General features: G+C 37.2%; 2 protein-coding genes across 11 annotated transcripts in view; both read left to right on the top strand.

Annotated features, from left to right (window-relative positions):
* The window catches only part of LOC113093074 (uncharacterized), a 30,070-nt gene extending 18,349 nt beyond the window's left edge, over nt 1-11,721 (top strand). For 9 of the 10 annotated variants that reach the window (XM_026258919.1, XM_026258916.1, XM_026258921.1 and 6 more), the window contains 14 exons: nt 998-1,348; nt 1,674-4,177; nt 4,589-4,715; nt 5,012-5,117; nt 5,693-5,898; nt 6,211-6,314; nt 6,434-6,502; nt 6,995-7,143; nt 7,937-8,051; nt 8,145-8,332; nt 8,428-8,569; nt 8,656-8,782; nt 8,873-9,043; nt 10,027-11,721. In XM_026258919.1, coding sequence (XP_026114704.1) covers nt 998-1,348; nt 1,674-4,177; nt 4,589-4,715; nt 5,012-5,117; nt 5,693-5,898; nt 6,211-6,314; nt 6,434-6,502; nt 6,995-7,143; nt 7,937-8,051; nt 8,145-8,332; nt 8,428-8,569; nt 8,656-8,782; nt 8,873-9,043; nt 10,027-10,050 — 4,383 coding nt within the window. In that variant the 3' untranslated portion in view covers nt 10,051-11,721. Of the gene's footprint in view, nt 1-997; nt 1,349-1,673; nt 4,178-4,588; nt 4,716-5,011; nt 5,118-5,692; nt 6,315-6,433; nt 6,503-6,994; nt 7,144-7,936; nt 8,052-8,144; nt 8,333-8,427; nt 8,570-8,655; nt 8,783-8,872; nt 9,044-10,026 lie in introns of those variants that run through there. The other variant, XM_026258924.1, reaches the window with a different exon arrangement.
* Nucleotides 11,722-13,199: 1,478 nt separating this feature from the next.
* On the top strand, nt 13,200-18,656 carry LOC113093066 (transmembrane protein 88-like). Its single transcript, XM_026258902.1, has 4 exons — nt 13,200-13,398; nt 13,513-13,562; nt 16,125-16,516; nt 17,423-18,656. Exons 3-4 carry the CDS (start codon nt 16,157-16,159, stop codon nt 17,702-17,704), a joined length of 642 nt encoding a protein of 213 aa, XP_026114687.1. The 5' UTR covers nt 13,200-13,398; nt 13,513-13,562; nt 16,125-16,156; the 3' UTR covers nt 17,705-18,656.
* Nucleotides 18,657-19,328: the final 672 nt, after the last annotated feature.

The raw sequence follows: 19,328 nt of genomic DNA, 5'->3' as shown, positions 1-19,328 counted from the left end.
CGATTAATGGCACAACGTCCCACATGACGCCATCCAATGTCCTCTCCAGAATTTCACATGAAACATATAGTTTGTCTAAGTGATGATGCCAAATACAGTTTTGGGTGTTTAATTTTTAATTTTATGAAAGCTTCAAGTGCAGTTAATTATTTGTGTGTGCATACAGACGATGGCAGTGTTGAAGCTCTTTTATTTGCTGTCAAACAGTTGACCAATGTTTAAAAAATGCCACAAAAAGTCCTACACAATGGTAATAATGTGATTAAGGCTAAACTGCACTTCAATAATGTGACCAAAATAGGAATAATCTTAATTTGATTTCTGTTTACTTCAATTATGGCTTTAGCCAATTCAAGGTAATCAAAAATCTCTTTTTCCATGGTAGATTCTTAATCGGAGTATTGTCTTAATCGTGTTAAAATCTGATTATTGTTGTCCATGTAAACATACTCTATGATCCCAAACACAGCCAAGAAAACTCTGTTGGTTTCTGAAAAAGAAAATAAAGCTGCTGGAAAGGCCAAGCCAATCACCTGACTAGAATCCAATAGAAAATAAGAACTAAAGATCAGAATTCATTGAAGAGGCTCACAGAACTTTCAAGATTTGAAGACGCTGTGGAAGAATGGGCCAAAATCACACCTGAGCAATGCATGCGACTAGTTTCTCCAAACAGGAGGCGTCTTGAAGCTTTCATCACCAACAAAGGCTTTTGTACAAAGTATTAAATAAATTTCAGTAATCTAATACTTTTTCCCTGTGTCATTCCATTGTATTACACATCACTTCATTTCTAAACTTATTTGTTTTGTTTTACTTGTATGTAGAGATTACTTTGGTTGTTACCAACATCTGGTGAAATGTCAATAGTACTTTTAGAAACATATTTACTGGGAAAAATTGTGATGTGTTCAATACTTATTTTACCTGTTGAATGTAATGTACAATTATATACTTTGTTTTGCTCATGATAATCCTTCTTTCACTTATTTAAAAGGAGTCCAATCATTCTGTCATGAGAGATCACAGACCATATTCCATCCCATCACCATCCAACAGTGCCCCAAGCCAGGGCCTCCATAGCAAGAAACCCACCAAACAGGGGCAACCCAGTCATCCGGTCCGAGATCATCCAGGCCCCCATCCCCATGGGGCCAAGGGGGGCTGGGATTGCCCATCACCAGCAAACCTCACCAGTGTGCCTTACAGTCAGCAGCACCAGCTCCCTCCACCACAGAGGCACACCGGCCCCCTCAGCAGCCCAGCCATCTCAGTACCTCAGCCCAGATTCAACACAGCACAGCCTGGCTGGAAAACACAGAGCCGCTCGGGAAAACATGGCAGTAGTGTGAGTAAATGAAGAAAGAGTTTTCATTTCTGGGTCAACTATTCCTTTCAATATAATGCCTGGTGTTCAAAGAAATAGTCTCAGACTCATACAACACCCACAGAGTTTTTAAGTGGGCGTTCTTGGCAAGAATAAGCTCCAAGACTTAATATCAGTAGTCAAAAGTCTGTCAAGGCTTCTGCAAGGCTATCAATTAAATATCAAGTTCATATAAATTATCAGTGAAAGCCAAACATTACATTTCAGAAAGCAATTCACATATATCAATCTGACCTTTTATATTAATACGAAATTGTGAAAGTTTGTGCATTTTTTTTCTCTACAGGAGATGGGGCGTACCACCTCTGGTCTGGAATCTCAAGAGTCTGTGGGTGGGGACAGGAAACGGCCAAGTGCGTCTAAACATATTAACCGCCAACGGAGTCCCATCCAGTCATACAGCGGTGCAGAGGGTAGAGTTACAGATTGTTCAGAATGGAGGAGCCCAGAGACTGGGTTAAAGAAATACAATCAGACAGACTCAGATTCCCCTTCTGAACCCAGCACTAAAACCTCAGACAGAGGTCAGAGGGCACAGAAGTCAGAAATGAAGAAGAGCAGGCACTCTAAACATCAGGCTGGGTTGAGATCCACCCACAAGAGCTCCCTCAGCAAGCTGGAGACTGAACTCTTGAAACACATCCAAGCCAAGAGGAGGCACAAGGAGCGTTCAAGGAGGGAGAAAAAGAAGGAAGGAGAGCTGTTAGACACAAGAGAATGCATGGAGAAAACAATGGAGGACAGGAAAAAGAAAAAGATAAGGGATGGAAGAAAGGGGCATGAGAAGAAGAACATACACCAAAATGGCGGACAGTTGGGACAGATAACAGGAAAAGCAAAGGAGGAGAGGAAAAAAGGAATGTATGAAGACAGGAAGAGTGAGATGCCCTCGAAATCAGCATCTCCCAATTTAGAAACATTGTATCCCAGTGATTCTGAACTTCTCCTGGATGACCTACTGTTTGAGCCACTTCAACTCAATCACAGAGAGGAAGAGTTCTCTCGACATACCTCAGGGTTCATCCCACCTTCTACATCTCCTGTCAGTAATAACCATTGTTCTCCATGCCAGTCAACCCATGAAGCCAATACTAAAGCCTTAGAGGTTGACGACCAATCAGAATCTTCTGAGCCCGACCATGTAGACACTAGCGATGATGACAGTGTAGAATCCAATGATGCTGGCAGGTTCAAACTTACTCTTCCCGATATGCAGGGGAGCTGTGAAGAAGAAACCATCAGAAGTAAACAGGGTGTTTTAGGATTGCCTAATGCCCCAGACCTCCTCCCCGCTCACTGCACCTATAGTGAGGAGCTCCTAAGGTTGGACCCACCAACAAGTCCACCTGTTCTGAGCTGGCAGGGCTCTCCAGTGTCAGACTTAGGTGATGATGATGACGAAGGGAAAGACGGAGATATGATTAGAGTACTGAGGAGGCCAGTGCTACAACCTAGTCCAACACACTCATCTCCACTAAAAGACCCAGTGGAGATCAACACTGGAGTCGACTATTGCCACAGTGACCTGGCCAAACTGTACGGCCTTCCTGAGTCCTCTAAAGCAATGGACAACGAGGAAGAAGATGAAGAAAAGAGAGAAGAAGAGCAGAAATATAATAGCCCTGATGCATCAAGTAGCTCTGAGCCCAACAAACCACACTTGCACCAAATGGACACATTCGAATCAGCAACCTCAGCGATGGGCAGCCATAGATACACTTACAGGGGCGGACCATTTGGACGGCCACCCCCTGGTGCATTAATTGGAGTGAAATACTCATCATCTCTGTCTTTGGGTCCTGAGATCCACCCTCCAGACCAGCACAGTCCACCCGCCACATCTCCAATCACAGAAATCCCAGATCAGGTCACACCACCACTGATCCAGCCTGCAGAGAAGGACAAAGAGAGTGAAACTGAGGAAGAAAGAATGGAAACCAATGCACAAGATGAAGAAATAGAAGAAGAAAAGGAGAAAACTCTTATACAGGAGATGGATGGACAAATGGATATAAAAGTAGCTGAATCAGCTATAGACCCAACCTGCACTTCACTGGAGGAGAAGGAACCTGTAATGTCTCCCGCCACCCTACAGGATAAACTAGTACAAAGCTGTGAGCTTCTGCTCAATCAAAACTCCAGCCCTCTGTCAAAGGCTATGAGAGTTAGCGGGTCCACATCTATTGAGAGAGAAAAGGAACAAGACAGAAGGGCCAGACAGAAAGATCAAGTGAGGTCTCCAAGAAAAGCTAGTCGGAAAGTAAAAGGAGAAGATCCCGAAAAGAGTAATGGAGAAGAGAATAAAAAGAAAAAAGTGAAGGACGAGACCAAGACAAAGGATTCATTTTCTGAAGGTTTAAATGAGCACTTGGTGGAAATCAAGAACAAACAGGTTGCCCTAGAAAACCCCAAAATTGACTTGAAAGATGGAGAAACAAAATCTAAAGAAGTCAAGAGAGAAAAAGAGACAGACATTAAAAAAGAGACCATGAAAGATGACACACTAAAGGCTGATACATCTGCCACAGCATCATCTACATCTGCCACAACCAACACACAAACCCCTGTTACTGTGACACCCTCCAGCAGACCTCCGCTCCTGGCCCGGGTCAACCTCCTTAATCTACAGGAGTTGTCTAAAATTCCCTTGAAAGAGCTGAGGATCTGTTTGGTCAGGGTTGAGACTGGAGGTCGGGAGACTTTCATTGCGTCAGAGATCGAGCAGAAGACCGTGCCACTCAGTGCCATCAACATCCAAAATAGTGCAGCTGAGGTCATACAATCCTGCAAGTAAGTTCACATCAGATTATTCTGATGTACCTAATAGTTATTAGCAGTGCTTGCTGAGGCTAAACCCTATGAAGCTAAAGGCTAAATTCCATGGGCTGACACTGAAGGCTCCTGATCCATATCGAATAACAGTATGTTGGAGGTGCACTCTTTTAACTTGGGCCAGTAATCAACCACCTAGCGACCACCCAGAACACCTTAGGAATGCATAGCATTGTGCTAAAAAAAACCCTTAGGAACCACACAGCTCCACCCAGGCACCCATTCACAGCGCCTTAGCATCATAACACTGTTAAATGCTCTAAACGTAGTATTATAATGACTTTGATGGGGAAAATGAATCTTTTTTTTTTTTTTCAGTTTTTTACTTTCTCTGCATTTACACATACACCCTTTCTGGTTCTGTAACAGAGGTGCAAACATCAAGAGCAAGTTTCGAGAGTCATACCTGCTTCCAGCATTTTCAGTGAAACCTAACCTGACCACCGAGACTCCTATTCCCAGAGAGAAACTGAACCCTCCAACACCGAGCATTTATGTGAGTTGAGACTAATCAGTTCATAAAGCTTAAGTGCTGTATGTTGGATTGACACTGAGTGGTTGAACTAGGTATTGCAGTCCAAATTCAAAATATTGGAGAGGGGTTTTTTCACCCGGCCCCTCATCCTCAGACTTGTACTGTAATTTGTTAATCATATTTTCTGTCAGACATTAGTTCATATGGATCCATTAGAGGTCTTTATTATTGTTGTAATGATAAACGATAACCATTTATGTTGACTGTTTAATCTCTGTTATTCTGACTAAACTGTGTTTATGTTTTTATATTTTTAGCTAGAGAGTAAAAGAGATGCCTTTTCTCCGGTGCTGCTGCAATTCTGCACAGACCCCAAAAATGCTGTGACTGTCATCAGAGGACTGGCTGGATCCCTCCGTCTCAGTGAGAAAATACAATATCACAAATACACATATACACACATACACACACATTACGTCTACATTAATATGAAAACATTTAAAAACAATGTTTTCCAAAAGTTCCACTTGGCCCCAGAAAACACTAAAATAATTGTATTGCACACATGTAAAACATAATAAAAGCTTGGTGAGATATTAAGTAATAGAAAATAAATATACAATATAAATATGAGATATAAAATAAAGCTCTCATGCTAATATTCTACCATGGTCAGTTTATTAGCAAAAAATCCCATCACTTATTGATGTGTCTAGTGCACACTCCATTATTCCACGTATGGTCTAAAATGCAATTGTCCTCAGCAGTTGCAGGTTCATGATCTCTGCTGGAATGTAATATGAACAAAAATAGTGCAAAGTAACATATATCCTATCATTTACAATACCATGAAAGTGTATACCATATTTTAGGCACATGCCAGTATAAACATAGATATCTATTGTTTCAATATCAGTATGGACATATGTCTAAGACGTAGAGAAAAGATGGCTTTCAGGTGTTTCCGGTTTAGTGTGACATTCTTGTCTTTCTGTTAGATCTGGGTCTGTTCTCCACTAAATCCCTGGTTGAGGCCAACTCCGAGCATGCGGTGGAAGTGAGGACTCAGGTGCAGCAGCCAGCAGACGAGAACTGGAACCATTCAGGATCCGCCCAGACCTGGCCCTGTGAAAGCAGCAGATCTCACACCACCATCGCTAAATATGCACAGTACCAAGCATCCAGTTTCCAGGAGAGCTTACAGGTAGATATTGTTACCATGAGCGCCTCACTGGGATCAGAAATCAACTCTATCTCACGCTTAACTGGAGATACATCTAAGTCTCAACGGGAAACACTCTGGTGACAGCATAACAGTCTGCCTCACCCAATAAAATCATATTAAGTTAAATGAAAAATTATTACGTGAAATGTCCCTTCTCCTCCCTCTCAGGACAAGGGTATTGCAGTTTGATGATGCTGAGGTTCCAGGCATTCGCCTGGAAGTATTAGGTACACAGTACACACGCACAATCTAAATCAAATTTAAGAAAGTGAAAGTTATTTCTATTTTTAGGAAGAAAAAGACAGTGAAGATGAGGATGAAGATGGCAACTCAGAAGAAAAAACTGTGAAAAAATCCATCTCCCAAGGAAACACTGGGACTACCACCACATCCAGGTAAAGTAAAAAAAAAATTTTTTAAATATCATATAACAATTCAAATAGATTGCTATTACCAGGCCCAGTTTAAATTAGATATTTTTTTTATTTATTTTTTTGGTTTATTTTTTTAACAGCTCGGAGCAGAAAACCATTGGAAAAATCATCAAATTTGGAACCAACATTGACTTGTCGGACCCAAAACGGTGAGAAATGTTCATTTTGATATCATGGTGATATTATTTTACAATCATTCGTAAAATAATGTTGGACAGAGAGCCTATGGGTGTCATGCACAACAGACTTCTGTATTCTATAAAACCAGTCTTGTTGCTTCCGGTTCAAGTGTTTTCTATGTAGAGCTGTTAACTCAAGATACCAAAGATGATGATAACCGATGTCCATCAGTATGTTGATTGAGATCTGAAAGTTTTTGTATTTTTATTCTTTTAATTAACATTCAAATATTAAAATTGAATAAAGCGCTAACAGTAACAACAGCTAGCTAGCTGATTACCTTGGAATCCACAGATACTGGCATCAGTTCATACTGCTGTTAACACTTTCACCAATGAAACCGGCTTTCCGGTTTGGTCAGGTGACTTTCGACATACAGTATACCCCATTCACTGTGCTTTTATGAGTGTCATTATTACTTGTATTGGTGTGAGTAAAGGACTGTGGGGTCTTGTCTTCAGGTGGAAGCTGCAGCTGCAGGAGCTGTTGAAGTTGCCTGCGTTCATGCGTGTGTCCTCCAGTGCGAACATGCTGAGTCACGTTGGCCAGACTATACTGGGCATGAACACAGTCCAGCTTTATATGAAGGTCCCTGGCAGCCGCACACCTGGTCAGTGTACAAACACACACACAACACAAACACAAGGTATTCATGGTTTTGAGTCTTCTCTAACCCTCACTAACTTGGATTCGAAAAAAGACATTATTAAATTAATTTATGAAGTTGTTTACCTTGTGGATATTTTTTTATTATTATTATTACCTTTGAGAAGTTTGGTCTCTTGCAGAATAACAAAACCTTTCACACTCTCTTTAACACACAATATTATCATAGAGAAACATGTTTGATTTAATTTAGATTTTTTTTTAATAGGCTTTATTATCATCATACTAAATTTAATTAATAATTTTTTTGGTACGCATGTATGTATGCCTCATTTTCAGGATGCAAAATAAAAATAATTTTTGTGAAATGCGACCTGGATATTAACTGCAAATATTTTTATAATGTTTTTATTATTATTATTATTATTATTTGCCTTTATTTTACTTACATTTGTTTACAAAAAGAATTAATTTTTCATTATGATAAATAGAATTTATAATGTGTACGTTACCTGGACATGTTAACAATAAAATAAAATATAAAAATGTATGATTTTTTTTTTCATCATTTATTTATTAAAATAGACAATCATAGAATTTGTTGAATGTGACAATGTTTGAAATAGTTAAATACATTTTAAATATTATCAGATGTTATTTTATTTTATTTTAACTAAAGTAAAACTTTACTTTTATTATATTACATAGACTTTGTGAAATGTGACTTGAACATGTTTAAAGAAAAGGACAAAAGAAAACCTATTTTAAAACCTGAAGATCTGATTTCCTCCCTCTAGGACATCAGGAGAACAATAACTTCTGTTCGGTGAACATCAATATTGGGCCTGGAGACTGCGAGTGGTTTGCCGTCCATGAACACTACTGGAAAGCCATCAGTGACTTATGTGAAAAGTAAGATTTGGATCACACATGGCAGTTATTTTTATGGCTTACCATGATGATAAATGTGATCAGATATAAAGCTATTGGTCTTCTGTGTGTTAGGCACACTGTGGACTATCTGACAGGCTCCTGGTGGCCGGTTCTGGAGGATCTGTACCGTTCAAACATCCCAGTGTACCGCTTCATTCAGAGACCCGGTGACCTGGTGTGGATCAACGCTGGCACTGTGCACTGGGTCCAGGCCGTGGGCTGGTGCAACAACATTGCCTGGAACGTGGGCCCTTTAAATGGTGAGTCTACACTGTGACAATAGGGGGCGCCAAAGACATTCACCACACCTTTACTGTAAACATATTTGCCACTTGCTTCATCTTTGTCTTTCCAGCCTATCAATACCAGCTGGCTCTTGAACGCTTTGAGTGGAATGAGATCAAGAAAGTCAAATCAATCGTCCCCATGATTCACGTGTCCTGGAACGTCGCCCGCACAATCAAGATCACAGACCCAAACACATTCAAGATGATCAAGTGAGTGCGGTGTTGCAATATTTGTGTCACTGAGACCTACTTGAAATGATCTTATGGTTCCATCTCCTCCTTGTCTTGTCTTTCAGACATTGTCTCCTCCAGTCCATCAAACACATTCAGATTCTGAGGGACCAGCTGGTGTCTGCAGGGAAGAAGATCTCCTATCAGAGCAGGGTGAAGGATGAGCCAGCATACTACTGCAACGAGTGCGATGTGAGGACACTCAATACACTGATGGCAAATCATGTTCTGTTGTGAGATGTTGCATCTTGTTGATGTGTGTGTCTGTGCGTGTGTGAACAGGTGGAGGTGTTTGACCTGCTGTTTGTGACCAGTGAGAACAGCAGTAGGAAGACGTATGTGGTTCACTGTGAGGACTGCGCTCGGGAGCAGAGTCCCAGTCTGAGCGGGGTGGTGGTGCTGGAGCAGTACCGCATCAGTGAGCTCACGAACACATATGATAACTTCACCCTGGTAAGACAAGCATTCATACGATAACCATTCATATGCAAATTACATGTCAAAATGTAACTTAATAATATTTATTTGACTTTTTTCTTTATAAGACAAAAATGCTTTATTTTCGGGATCCTAGAATTTTTTATTTTGTGAAATGTGACCTGACCAATAAAATAAAAAATGCATTTATATTTCTATTAATTTTTCATTTAGATTTTAAATAAGCATAATTTAATTAAATTGTGACCTCTACATGTTTAAATAAAAGAAAAATCTATAATATCATTACCTATAATATTTTATTTTATTGTTTTATTTTAATCATGCTAAATAGAATTCATAAACTGTGTCCCTGATATGTTTAAAATAATAAATAACAATAACATAAGTAATTATATTTTTTTTTTAAAAATGCATTTTTTTTATAGGCACCAATTTACATACGCAAAATAGAATGTGTAATATTTGTGTAAAATATGAACTGGATATTTATATAAAAAAAACAATATGTAAAGCTTTTTTAATTTTCGTTTAAAAAATAGGATTCATTTTGAGTATGCAAAATATAATTTATCAAATATAATTTATGTGAACGGTTAATGTTTAAAATTAAATAGCAATAAATAACGCTACTTTTATTTTTTAAAAATGCAACATTTTTAGTAGACAATATCATTTATAATAGGAAATGTGAGCTGAACATGTTATGTAATTTTTTTTCTCAAATAGGCTTGATTTTCAAGCTTTGTGAATTGTGATGTCTAAAATAAATATAAAATAAAATCCAAATAAATAAATAAAGATTTTATTTTAAAAATAGGCTTAAATTCAAAGCAAAATATATATATATATATTTTTTTTTTTTCGTGTGAAATGCTTCCAAGTAAAATAATCATCGTCATCATCATCATCATCATTGACCACTATGATACTGTATGTCCATTTTAAATGAATTTCGCAGCACTTGTAGTTGTAATGCATGAGTTTTCTCTTGCCAGGCTCCAGTCCCATGCTGTAGGTGAACCTGATGTCTGAATCTACACAGCCATAACCAAATCTCCCACCCTCCTGCCACAAAGCAGCGGCACAAACCTTACGTTCTCCTTTTTTATTCTTTTTCTTTTTTCTTTACCAAAACCACTACTGCAGACTTACAGAACAGCCAGCCAAATGGCTGTTTACTTCACATTGTTTACAATACTATCAGCCGATGTCTCTCCAGCGCAGTTGTCTTCCCTCAGCCAGCTACTGACGGACGTCTGATAGTTCTCCCGCTCCTGATTACAGAATGACTAGAGTGGTGCTACATCATTGGACTTGGCTATCAGGTCACTCATCCGCAATGGATAACTGCTGTGATTCCTTTTTTAAAAGAAATTGTCAACTTGCCGAACATGTGCATTAATTCAGGTACTGATGTAGTTTACGTTTTTTATGCAAATGGAAGACGATTTCACCAGTCCAGTTTGTCTCTGGTTTATCTGAGTAAGTGGTGCTTTGATACAATGTATATAACAGCAGGGGACTGATTTCTCTTGCGATGGCATTACGTTTTTTGTTTCTGTTGTTACGTTCTTGTCATATTTACTACAAGTCTGACCTTTGTAAATGGTATTTGCATATTTGACTGGGTGCTATTTTTTTTTAAGTTGTTAGGCTTTAAGGTTTTCGGAAAGAAAAAAACAAACTTTTTTAACAGTCTAGACTAAGACCATTTGGGCCTTGTAGTATGCATTTAGACAAAAGATGATTTCCTGGTATTTGATGAAATAAATAAAGACTTTTTTAGAGCATTAAACTATCACGTGAGGTACAGTATATGTAACAGTTATTCCAAAAAATACGGGTTTAATCGAAAACGTATTTGATTGCATTTGTCTGGAAAACCTTGTGTGTGTTACGTGAATCTTTTTTTTTACAACTCAAAAAAAAAAAAAAAAAAACATTATAATAATAATAATAATTCCTGCAAACTTTCTCAGTCTGATCGACTCCTTTAATTCGATTTTCTTATTTTTGGAATCATTACTGAATTATTCTTTGTTGGCTTTGTTTTGTATTTATTTACTCATCTTTTCCTTTTTGTATTTATTGATCGTTCGTGATGCTTCTCTTTTCTGAGACATGCGTATTTTGTAAATCTTTCTGTTGTGCTGATGTGGTGAGGCTTACGGGGGGACGTCTGATTCAAAATGGTGCTGATCCCCCTTCCTCCCGACTCTCTCTCTCTCTCTCTCTCTGTCTGTATAAATGATCCGTAGCTTTGAAAACATGAATTTAATAATCTCACAAGTTGGTGCTTAGAACAGAGTCAGTACACTTTAATGAACTGAATGTCTTTGTACTGTATATTTAACACATTGTTTGCTTTACATGAGGTACAGGATATTGTGATTCCAGTCATCCTAGCCGTTCTCATCTATGTCATATTTGACGAATTGCAGATTATTGAGAGTTTTCAGATTTGCGTTCCATCGATACCTCTCGGAGTTTGTTTTCAGGTTCGTTGCCATTCTTGGTTTGTTTTACTGTATAAGAAAAAAGAAAAGATAAAATGAAAACGAAAAAAAAAAAAAAAAGCAAAGGAAAACATTAAGGAACTGAGCCAGACTTGTCTAAAACATTTTGTGATTTTTGTGTGTTATACCTGATATAATTCTAACTATAAAAAATAAAACGTTCTGATAAATTCCCATGTGTTTACGTAGCAGTTCTTTCCGGATTGTGTGTGAAAGTGTATTGTAGACAGGTTACAGATTTCTCCACGGTCTCCTGTCTGTCTGCGAGTGGAGCGGAGGCCTGCAGAGGTCATGACACCTCAGCGCTCTCGGCCGACTTTACTGAGGAAATCCTGGCTCCAAGGACAGGAAGACAGGTTTTCCTCTTTTAAGACAATCAGGATATACCTTGTTTTTCACCATCCCTCCACAATTAACTTCTTGGTATATTTCACCAGCAGCCTTTTTATCTCCCTCTCCATATCGCCACTGCTGTGAATAAACAAACAAACAACTGTAAACTGTTTATTTGCTCACAGATAAAGTCGTCATCCTGTTTTCACCCCTTTTAACCCAATATCTTAATCAGTTCACTCTATCACAGTCATTCTCCACCGCTGGGTCATGACCTGTAAATGGTTATCAGTTCTGATAATGTCACAGACTGCTGCGAACCGAATTATGCTAAATGCAAATAATTACATGCAAGTAACATACAATGGTGCATAGTTCTGACAGGAAAATAAATAGGCTTCAAAAGGAAAGAGAAAATGCCATACCAAATTATATTTAGCATATTATTCATTAAAAATTACATTTATTCATAGATTAGTTTGAGGAATGTCCATATGGCAGTTATAAGATATAATATAAGAAGCTCAACGACTTAACATCATGTGTTCAGTTTATATAATATAATAAACATAACATAACATAATGTAATATATAATAATTAAAAAATAATTTGCAGATTTCTTTTTTAAGATTTTGGTTTAATTTGTTTTATAAGGTCCGATTCTCGCTATAACAAACCATTAACTATGATTTTTGCCTCAATAAACTCCTAATTTACTGCTTATTAGTTGTTAAGTTTAGGTATTGTGTAGGATTAGAGATGACTAGAATATGGCCATGCAGAACATTTGCTTTATAAGCGCTGATAAACAGCCAGTATGTTATTAATTGATATAAGCAACTAATTAAAAGTGAGAATTGTTCCCTAAAGTACTACCAACATTTTTTTTTTTGCCACAATTTCAGCATTTAATTTTGGATCCTGAAGCAAAAACCCCTAGTATCTCATTCAAAAACAGCCAATCTACATCACGTCTGCTGAAATCTGCTGACATCCCAACAGCCCCCTGTGCCCTGACAGATCTGACCTGTCCTGAGAGAGATTAAACAGGCATCAACTCCCCCGCTGTAGCTCCAGCCAAATATTTTAGTGATACAGACCTACATAGCCTTTAGTAACTCTTACAAACAGTATTTCATATTTTTGTAACTCAGGAGAGAAAGCCTTCCTCAAACCTAATTTGTTAAAATCTATCAAACTATGTGCAAAACACTCTTTAGTGGAGTGTGTAGCTCCAAAGGGAGTCTTGGTCATCCATCTTATTGGGCAAAAAATCTCCTGGAGAAGTCTACGCCCCCACTTCCCAACACCCCACAATCCTAAATGCCCCAGCCGGAGCAGCAGGAGGTCAGAAGGAGGAGTGGGAGTGGAGAGATATAACCGTGTTACCAAGGCAGGACATCTTCGTCAAAGGAAGGAAAGAGTGGAGCAGGAAAGGAGGAAGAGAAGGGGCTGAAATAGAGGAGTGAGCCTTCCACAGAGTTCAGTTTCACACAGAGCCAGTGGAGATTCTACAGGTGGACATGAAAACTAGATGAATAAATTATAGACTGGAATAATCATCTCAGCTAGTGTGAAGGATTCATTGGGGAACGGAAATTATATAACAAGTAAAGGACATTTTTCTGCAGGAGGAAAGGTGGTGTTTGAGGGAACGGACGAGCAACTTCGTTACTCTAATGTAAGTAAGATTTTAGACTTTGGATTGGGTTTGAGCTTATGTAAATAACACTGTTTCATGTAAATGCCTTTTAAGGTTTTACTTTATATCAATTTACTTTTTTGTGTGCCGATTTTTACAATCGTATTAGAATATTTCTGAAGGATCATGTGTCACTGAAGACCGGAGAAATTATGCCGAAAATTCACCTTTGCATCAAAGGAATTCAATACATAAAAAAAAACACAATTGTTTAAAATAGTAATAATATTTCACAATACTGTATTTGTGATTAAATAAATGTAGTCTTAGATATTCTTTCAAAAAAGATTAAAACATTAATTTAATAAAAATCCATTAAATAATAATAAAAACAATAATAATTAAATATGCACATATAAACTGTGGCCTTTAAATCATTAAGGCTTTGAATAAATAGATTGCAAAGGTCTTTTAGTATGAAGCATTAAGGTCTGGTATCTTGGACCAAGATTAAATACATTCTTAATTTTCAATACAACAGTGATTAACTCTGTTTGAACTTATTTTATAGTTTAGTGCATTCTGGGCACTGTTCTGCTATATATACTGACTTTAATTCCCTGAAGACTGTCTATGTCCTGTCAAAACCCCCGTTTATTTATTTATATATTTTGTGGAATTTCCTGATATTCTGAACCTTCTGAAATCACGGTGGTGATTTCATCTTGGCAAATGTATCTAAATATATCTAAACACCTAAATTGTTTAATATTAATCATATGAAGTATATATATATATATATATATATATATATATATATATATATATATATATATATATATATATACACCAAAATTGTTTAATATTAATAATATGAAGTATATATATATATATATATATATATATATCCAATAAAATGCAAATAATTGACCACTTATAATTGTATAAATGTAAAAATATGAGTGAGTCTTTTGATAATTATTGTCACTTTAATAAACACTTAAGTGATACAGGACATTAAAAACTTCCTTAAGGTCACAGCAAATTCCTCCTTTAAGAGTTTAAAAGGTGAATGTGTGGGAAAGGTTTTTAAATCAAGGTCTTGATAGCATCAGAACTATTAATGGAAGCGTGAAATCATACTTGTATTCACCAAAAATTGGGCCCACTCCAAATAAACAAAGATAAGCAGAGGACTTGTTCCTAGAAAGAATAAGCAAGCATGTGACCTCCGAAAGTCACAATCTAAAACATGTACAGTACATGATCTGTGCTCTAACATCTGTCCTTATACTACTCAATGTGTATTATTATTGATCAAAGGGACTAACCTGAATTAATCATATATATATATATATTAGTATTTTTTTTATTTTTTATTATATATATTTTTTTTTTACATTCACTTGCTCGAAGGTTATTGTGGATCTGTAACAAGCTGTTAAAGGCTATTTATGACTGTTGGCTCTTTTAGGGTTACGCTGTTTTATAGTATTTGTGATCTGATTAGCATTCAGAGTTTCCTGATGAGCCATTCCAAAGTTATTGTTTCATATTTTTGGGTCATCCTGGAGATCAGGGTGGGGTCAGCGGCTTCATTTCCTGATCCTCTGTGTTAGTTATCACCATCTGCTTTCTCTACACAAGATGTGTTAGCATTTTAGTGTAAAAAAAGTAATAATAACTTTCAAGTAATAAAATTACTCTAAACATAATTTAAACAGATTTACAGCTCAAATAATATCACAGGAATTGATGTAGGATATGTATGTGTATATATATATATATAAATTATAAGCTTTTAAATCTTTCCAAAATGAACCACATTTACTTTTATATTTAAGTGTCTCAGTCTTTTGCTATTCTTTAAAGAACTTCTTTGTGTTAATCAACATTATGTCACAAACAGCTAAGCTACTGTTCACTGAGCGTAAAGAGATAGTTCACTCAAAAATGAAAATCCTGTCATCAATTACTCATTCCGAACTCCTAAGACCTTCGTTCATTTATTTTTGATGAAATCGGAGAGCTCTCTGACCCTGCATAGACAGCAATGCAACTGAAATGTTCCCAGACCCGGAGATAGATATAACTGTCCATGTGACATCAGTTGCTCAACTTCACTTCTGCCAAGGTACGGGAATACTTTTAGTGCACAGAGAAAACACACCATCTTCTGCCATTTTGGAGAGTACCACGACGCATGTGTGCACTTTCTGAACATAACCAACGCTGATTATGTTCATTACATTTTGGGGTGTCTTTACTGTTTCCTTACTACATTTCTGGGTCTGGGAACATTTCAGTTGTTGTCTTTAAAGAGTCAGAGATCTCTCAGCTCCAAGATATCTTCATTTGTGTCCTGAAGATGAATGGTTTTAGGTTTGGAACGACAGACTTTTTATAATGACAGACTTTTCATTTTTGGGTGAACTAACCCTTTAACTTCTTTTGAACCTGGAATTTTCATTTAATAGGCTAGTCATTTTATAGCTCTTAGCATGGCCACAATTTATCATTGTTTGTGTACAATTTCCAATACCCAGTTCATTAATTTATTCTCTCTTTCTTTCTTACCTTTTTTTTTTTTTTTTGTGCCAGCCAAAAACTATACTTTCATACTTGAAAGACTAATGAACGGCAAGATGAGTCTTCCCCGTAATGGTACCCTGGAGAAACCCGTGTCCCTGCAGCCCGGCACGGAACGAGTGGAGCCTGATTCCCCTCACCCGCGCCTCCATCACACCGGCTCCGTCTCCGTGTCCAGCTCAGGTGTGGTGGTTCCTCCTCCGTACTCGATAGCAGGCAGTGTGCTGAACGAGTCTCCTCTGGAGCTGAGGGGCTCTCTGGACTGTTGGGCCTGTTCTGTTCTCGTGACAGCACAGAACCTGATCATCCTCGCACTCAATGTGTGTCTGGCTGCGCTTATCTTCGGCCTCATCCTCTTGCCTTCGCTCATCATGGTCGCTTTTGGCTTCCTCTGCCATTCAACGGTAAGCTCGGTCTCAATTACGTACCAAATAAGTAACATTGTCTTGAAGTTATTATACAATCTAACTTTTTAATGTCAATTCCTATTATAAAAATAATAATAATAATAAATACTTGAAAAACAGTAATAGGCTATTTATTTATTTTTATTACCATTTAAAATAACTGTTTTATATTTATAATATATTTTAAAATTTAATTTATTATTGTGATGAATCCTGAATTTTCTGCATCAATACTCCAGTCTACAATGTCATGTAATCCTTCAGAAATCATTCTGATATGCTGATTTGGTGGTTAATATTTTTTGTGGAACCCCTGATGCATTTTTTTTTTCAGGATTGTTTGATGAATAGAAAGCTCATATGAACAGCATTTGTTTTAATATAAATATTTTGTAACATTATGAAAGTCTTTATTGTCAATTTAACGAGTCCTTGAAGTGTCAATGTCTTAAAAAAACTGACCCCAAACTTTTAAAAGTCAGTGTATATTTATATTACCTGCGTTATTATATTTGAATCTTTTGTTTTCTGTACTAGTCCTCACATACTCTGATTCCACCCCAAATTTCATCTCTCTCCCTCCAAAAGAAATGAAAACAGATTGCTCTAGTGTCATAGCACTGATGACTAAACAGAGTTCAGTGCAACTAACACAAGTCACCTGAGTGAGAAGAGGAAATAAACTCTGTCACACAAGCCTCTCTTTATCATTTCCCTGCGTCAGTGATCAGTTAGCTTCCTCAGTAAACTCCCACTGCTTCACCATATGTGTGGATGTTTTTATGAATTTTCTTATCGCTGTTCAGTGTAATCCTGCTCTTATCTGAACTGACATTGAGAATATATACCAGACACAATTTTAACTAACTCCTTTTCTTGCACTACTCCCCATCTGTTCCAAAGGTTCAGCGCCACGGTACTTCCGTCTACTGTTCAGATCTCTTGGATGATGGAGGCTGTGTGGCTTTATTGGTGGTGGGCTTCCTGCTGCTGGCTCCGCTCCTGGTTCTGGCTCTGGCCGCTTACTGCAGGATGGCCCGCCACCTCCAGCTGGGCCTGTGCTTCATCCCCTACAGCCGTGCTGTCTACAAGAACCTGCCTGCATCACATCATCGAGGCCTGGGGGGCTGCTGTGGCCAGCAGGGGGCAGGAGAGAGCGAGGGAAAGGGTAGCGTGTGGGTTTGAGCAGCCTTAAAAAAAAAAGAGCATGGTGAATTTAATGTGAAAATGTCAGAGAACCAAATTGTGCCTATTATGTCAATACAAGCAGTGCCATGTTCTCAGCAGTTCTGCAAATTGTGCATTTATTCAAAATCAGATTTTTTTTTTTCTTAATCCATGCTTTTGCAGTGATGTTTAGTCACTAATTTTTAACTGGATCAATCTATAGACCTTTGTCTGGGTAGCACCGTATTTCATTTTTGACTGAAATGAGAACGAGGCTATGAGGAATAGAAGTACAGTACGTTTTATTGGTTTTACTGCTATTTTACAACATTGTTCATCTGACACATCTTTCTTTTTTCAGAAGACAAAGCAGTTTTAAAATGACATGAAATACACTCTAAAAAAATAAAGGTTATTTACAGGCATCAGTGGTTCCACAAAGAACCTTTATTGCCATCTATGGAACCTTTTCATTCCACAAAAAGTTATTCGCTGTGGAACAGGGTTCTTTAGATTATTCGAATGTTCTTCACATCAAGAAAAAATGGTTCTTTTCAGAACTGTTCACTTAAAGGTTCTTTGGGGAACCAAAACTGGGCATCGCTGTGAAAACTCCATTTTGGAACCTTTATTAGGATCTTTATACAGTGTGCCACGTGCCATTGTAAAGACATTAAGTCTATCCCTCACTGCCTTGTTTTTATACATGATAAATTCAGTATGGTGTCTAACCTAAGGTCTAGGTAAGATGGAGAAAAAGGGTGGAACTATTTTTAAAAACGAAATACCTATTGTAATGTTGTTCCTTTGTAAAATTTGTTTTTTTGTATTTTAGGGATTTTTGTACATTTATCAATAGAAACTATTTGTAAAGATGTTCTTATTACCGTACAAACACCACTTACTACTTATAAAATAAATCAAACATTCCAACCATAAATGTATGAAATAAAAAAAAAATGTCAATGTATAACAAACTATTAAGTCATTTAAGTCATTCTCCCATGTATTTAGTAATATTCTCCCATTATTTCATTACACGGCATACACGCTTTTCCCATGCACTGTTTTAAATGATTTCTGTGGATACAAACAAAAATTTTGCACACAAAAGTATTCTCGGGACTTCATAAAATTAAGGTTGAACCACTGATGGATGAAGCTGCCATTAAAGGAATAGTCATCATTTACTCACCCTCATGTCGTTCCAAACCTGTATGAGTTTCTCTCTTATGTTGAACATGAAAGAAGATATTTTGAAGAATCCTGGTAATCAAATAGTCTTTGGTCCCTTTTGTCTAACATACTGTAGTATGGAGAAAAATACTATGTAAGTCGATGAGAGCCATCAATTATTACAAGAGTTACACGCACAGCAAAGAGGAGCCCAGCAAAGCAAAGTTTAAAAAAAAAAACACGTCAAACTTTTTAAAAGAAATATATTACTATGAAATAGTAAAATGTACTTCTCAAAATAATATTATTACTCTTATCTTTAAGGAATATCACTCAACCCAAATATTTTTCATCCATGTTTTAATATCGAAACAGGCTACAGCTTTGTCTTGCTGCATCATCAAATTATTGATGAATATGGTGAATGTATGAATATTTTGATGAAAATGAATATTTTGATAAATAT

Source organism: Carassius auratus, unplaced genomic scaffold, assembly GCF_003368295.1.
Source record: "Carassius auratus strain Wakin unplaced genomic scaffold, ASM336829v1 scaf_tig00214857, whole genome shotgun sequence".
Lineage (NCBI taxonomy): Eukaryota > Metazoa > Chordata > Actinopteri > Cypriniformes > Cyprinidae > Carassius > Carassius auratus.
This window is presented reverse-complemented; position numbering and strand designations above follow the sequence as displayed.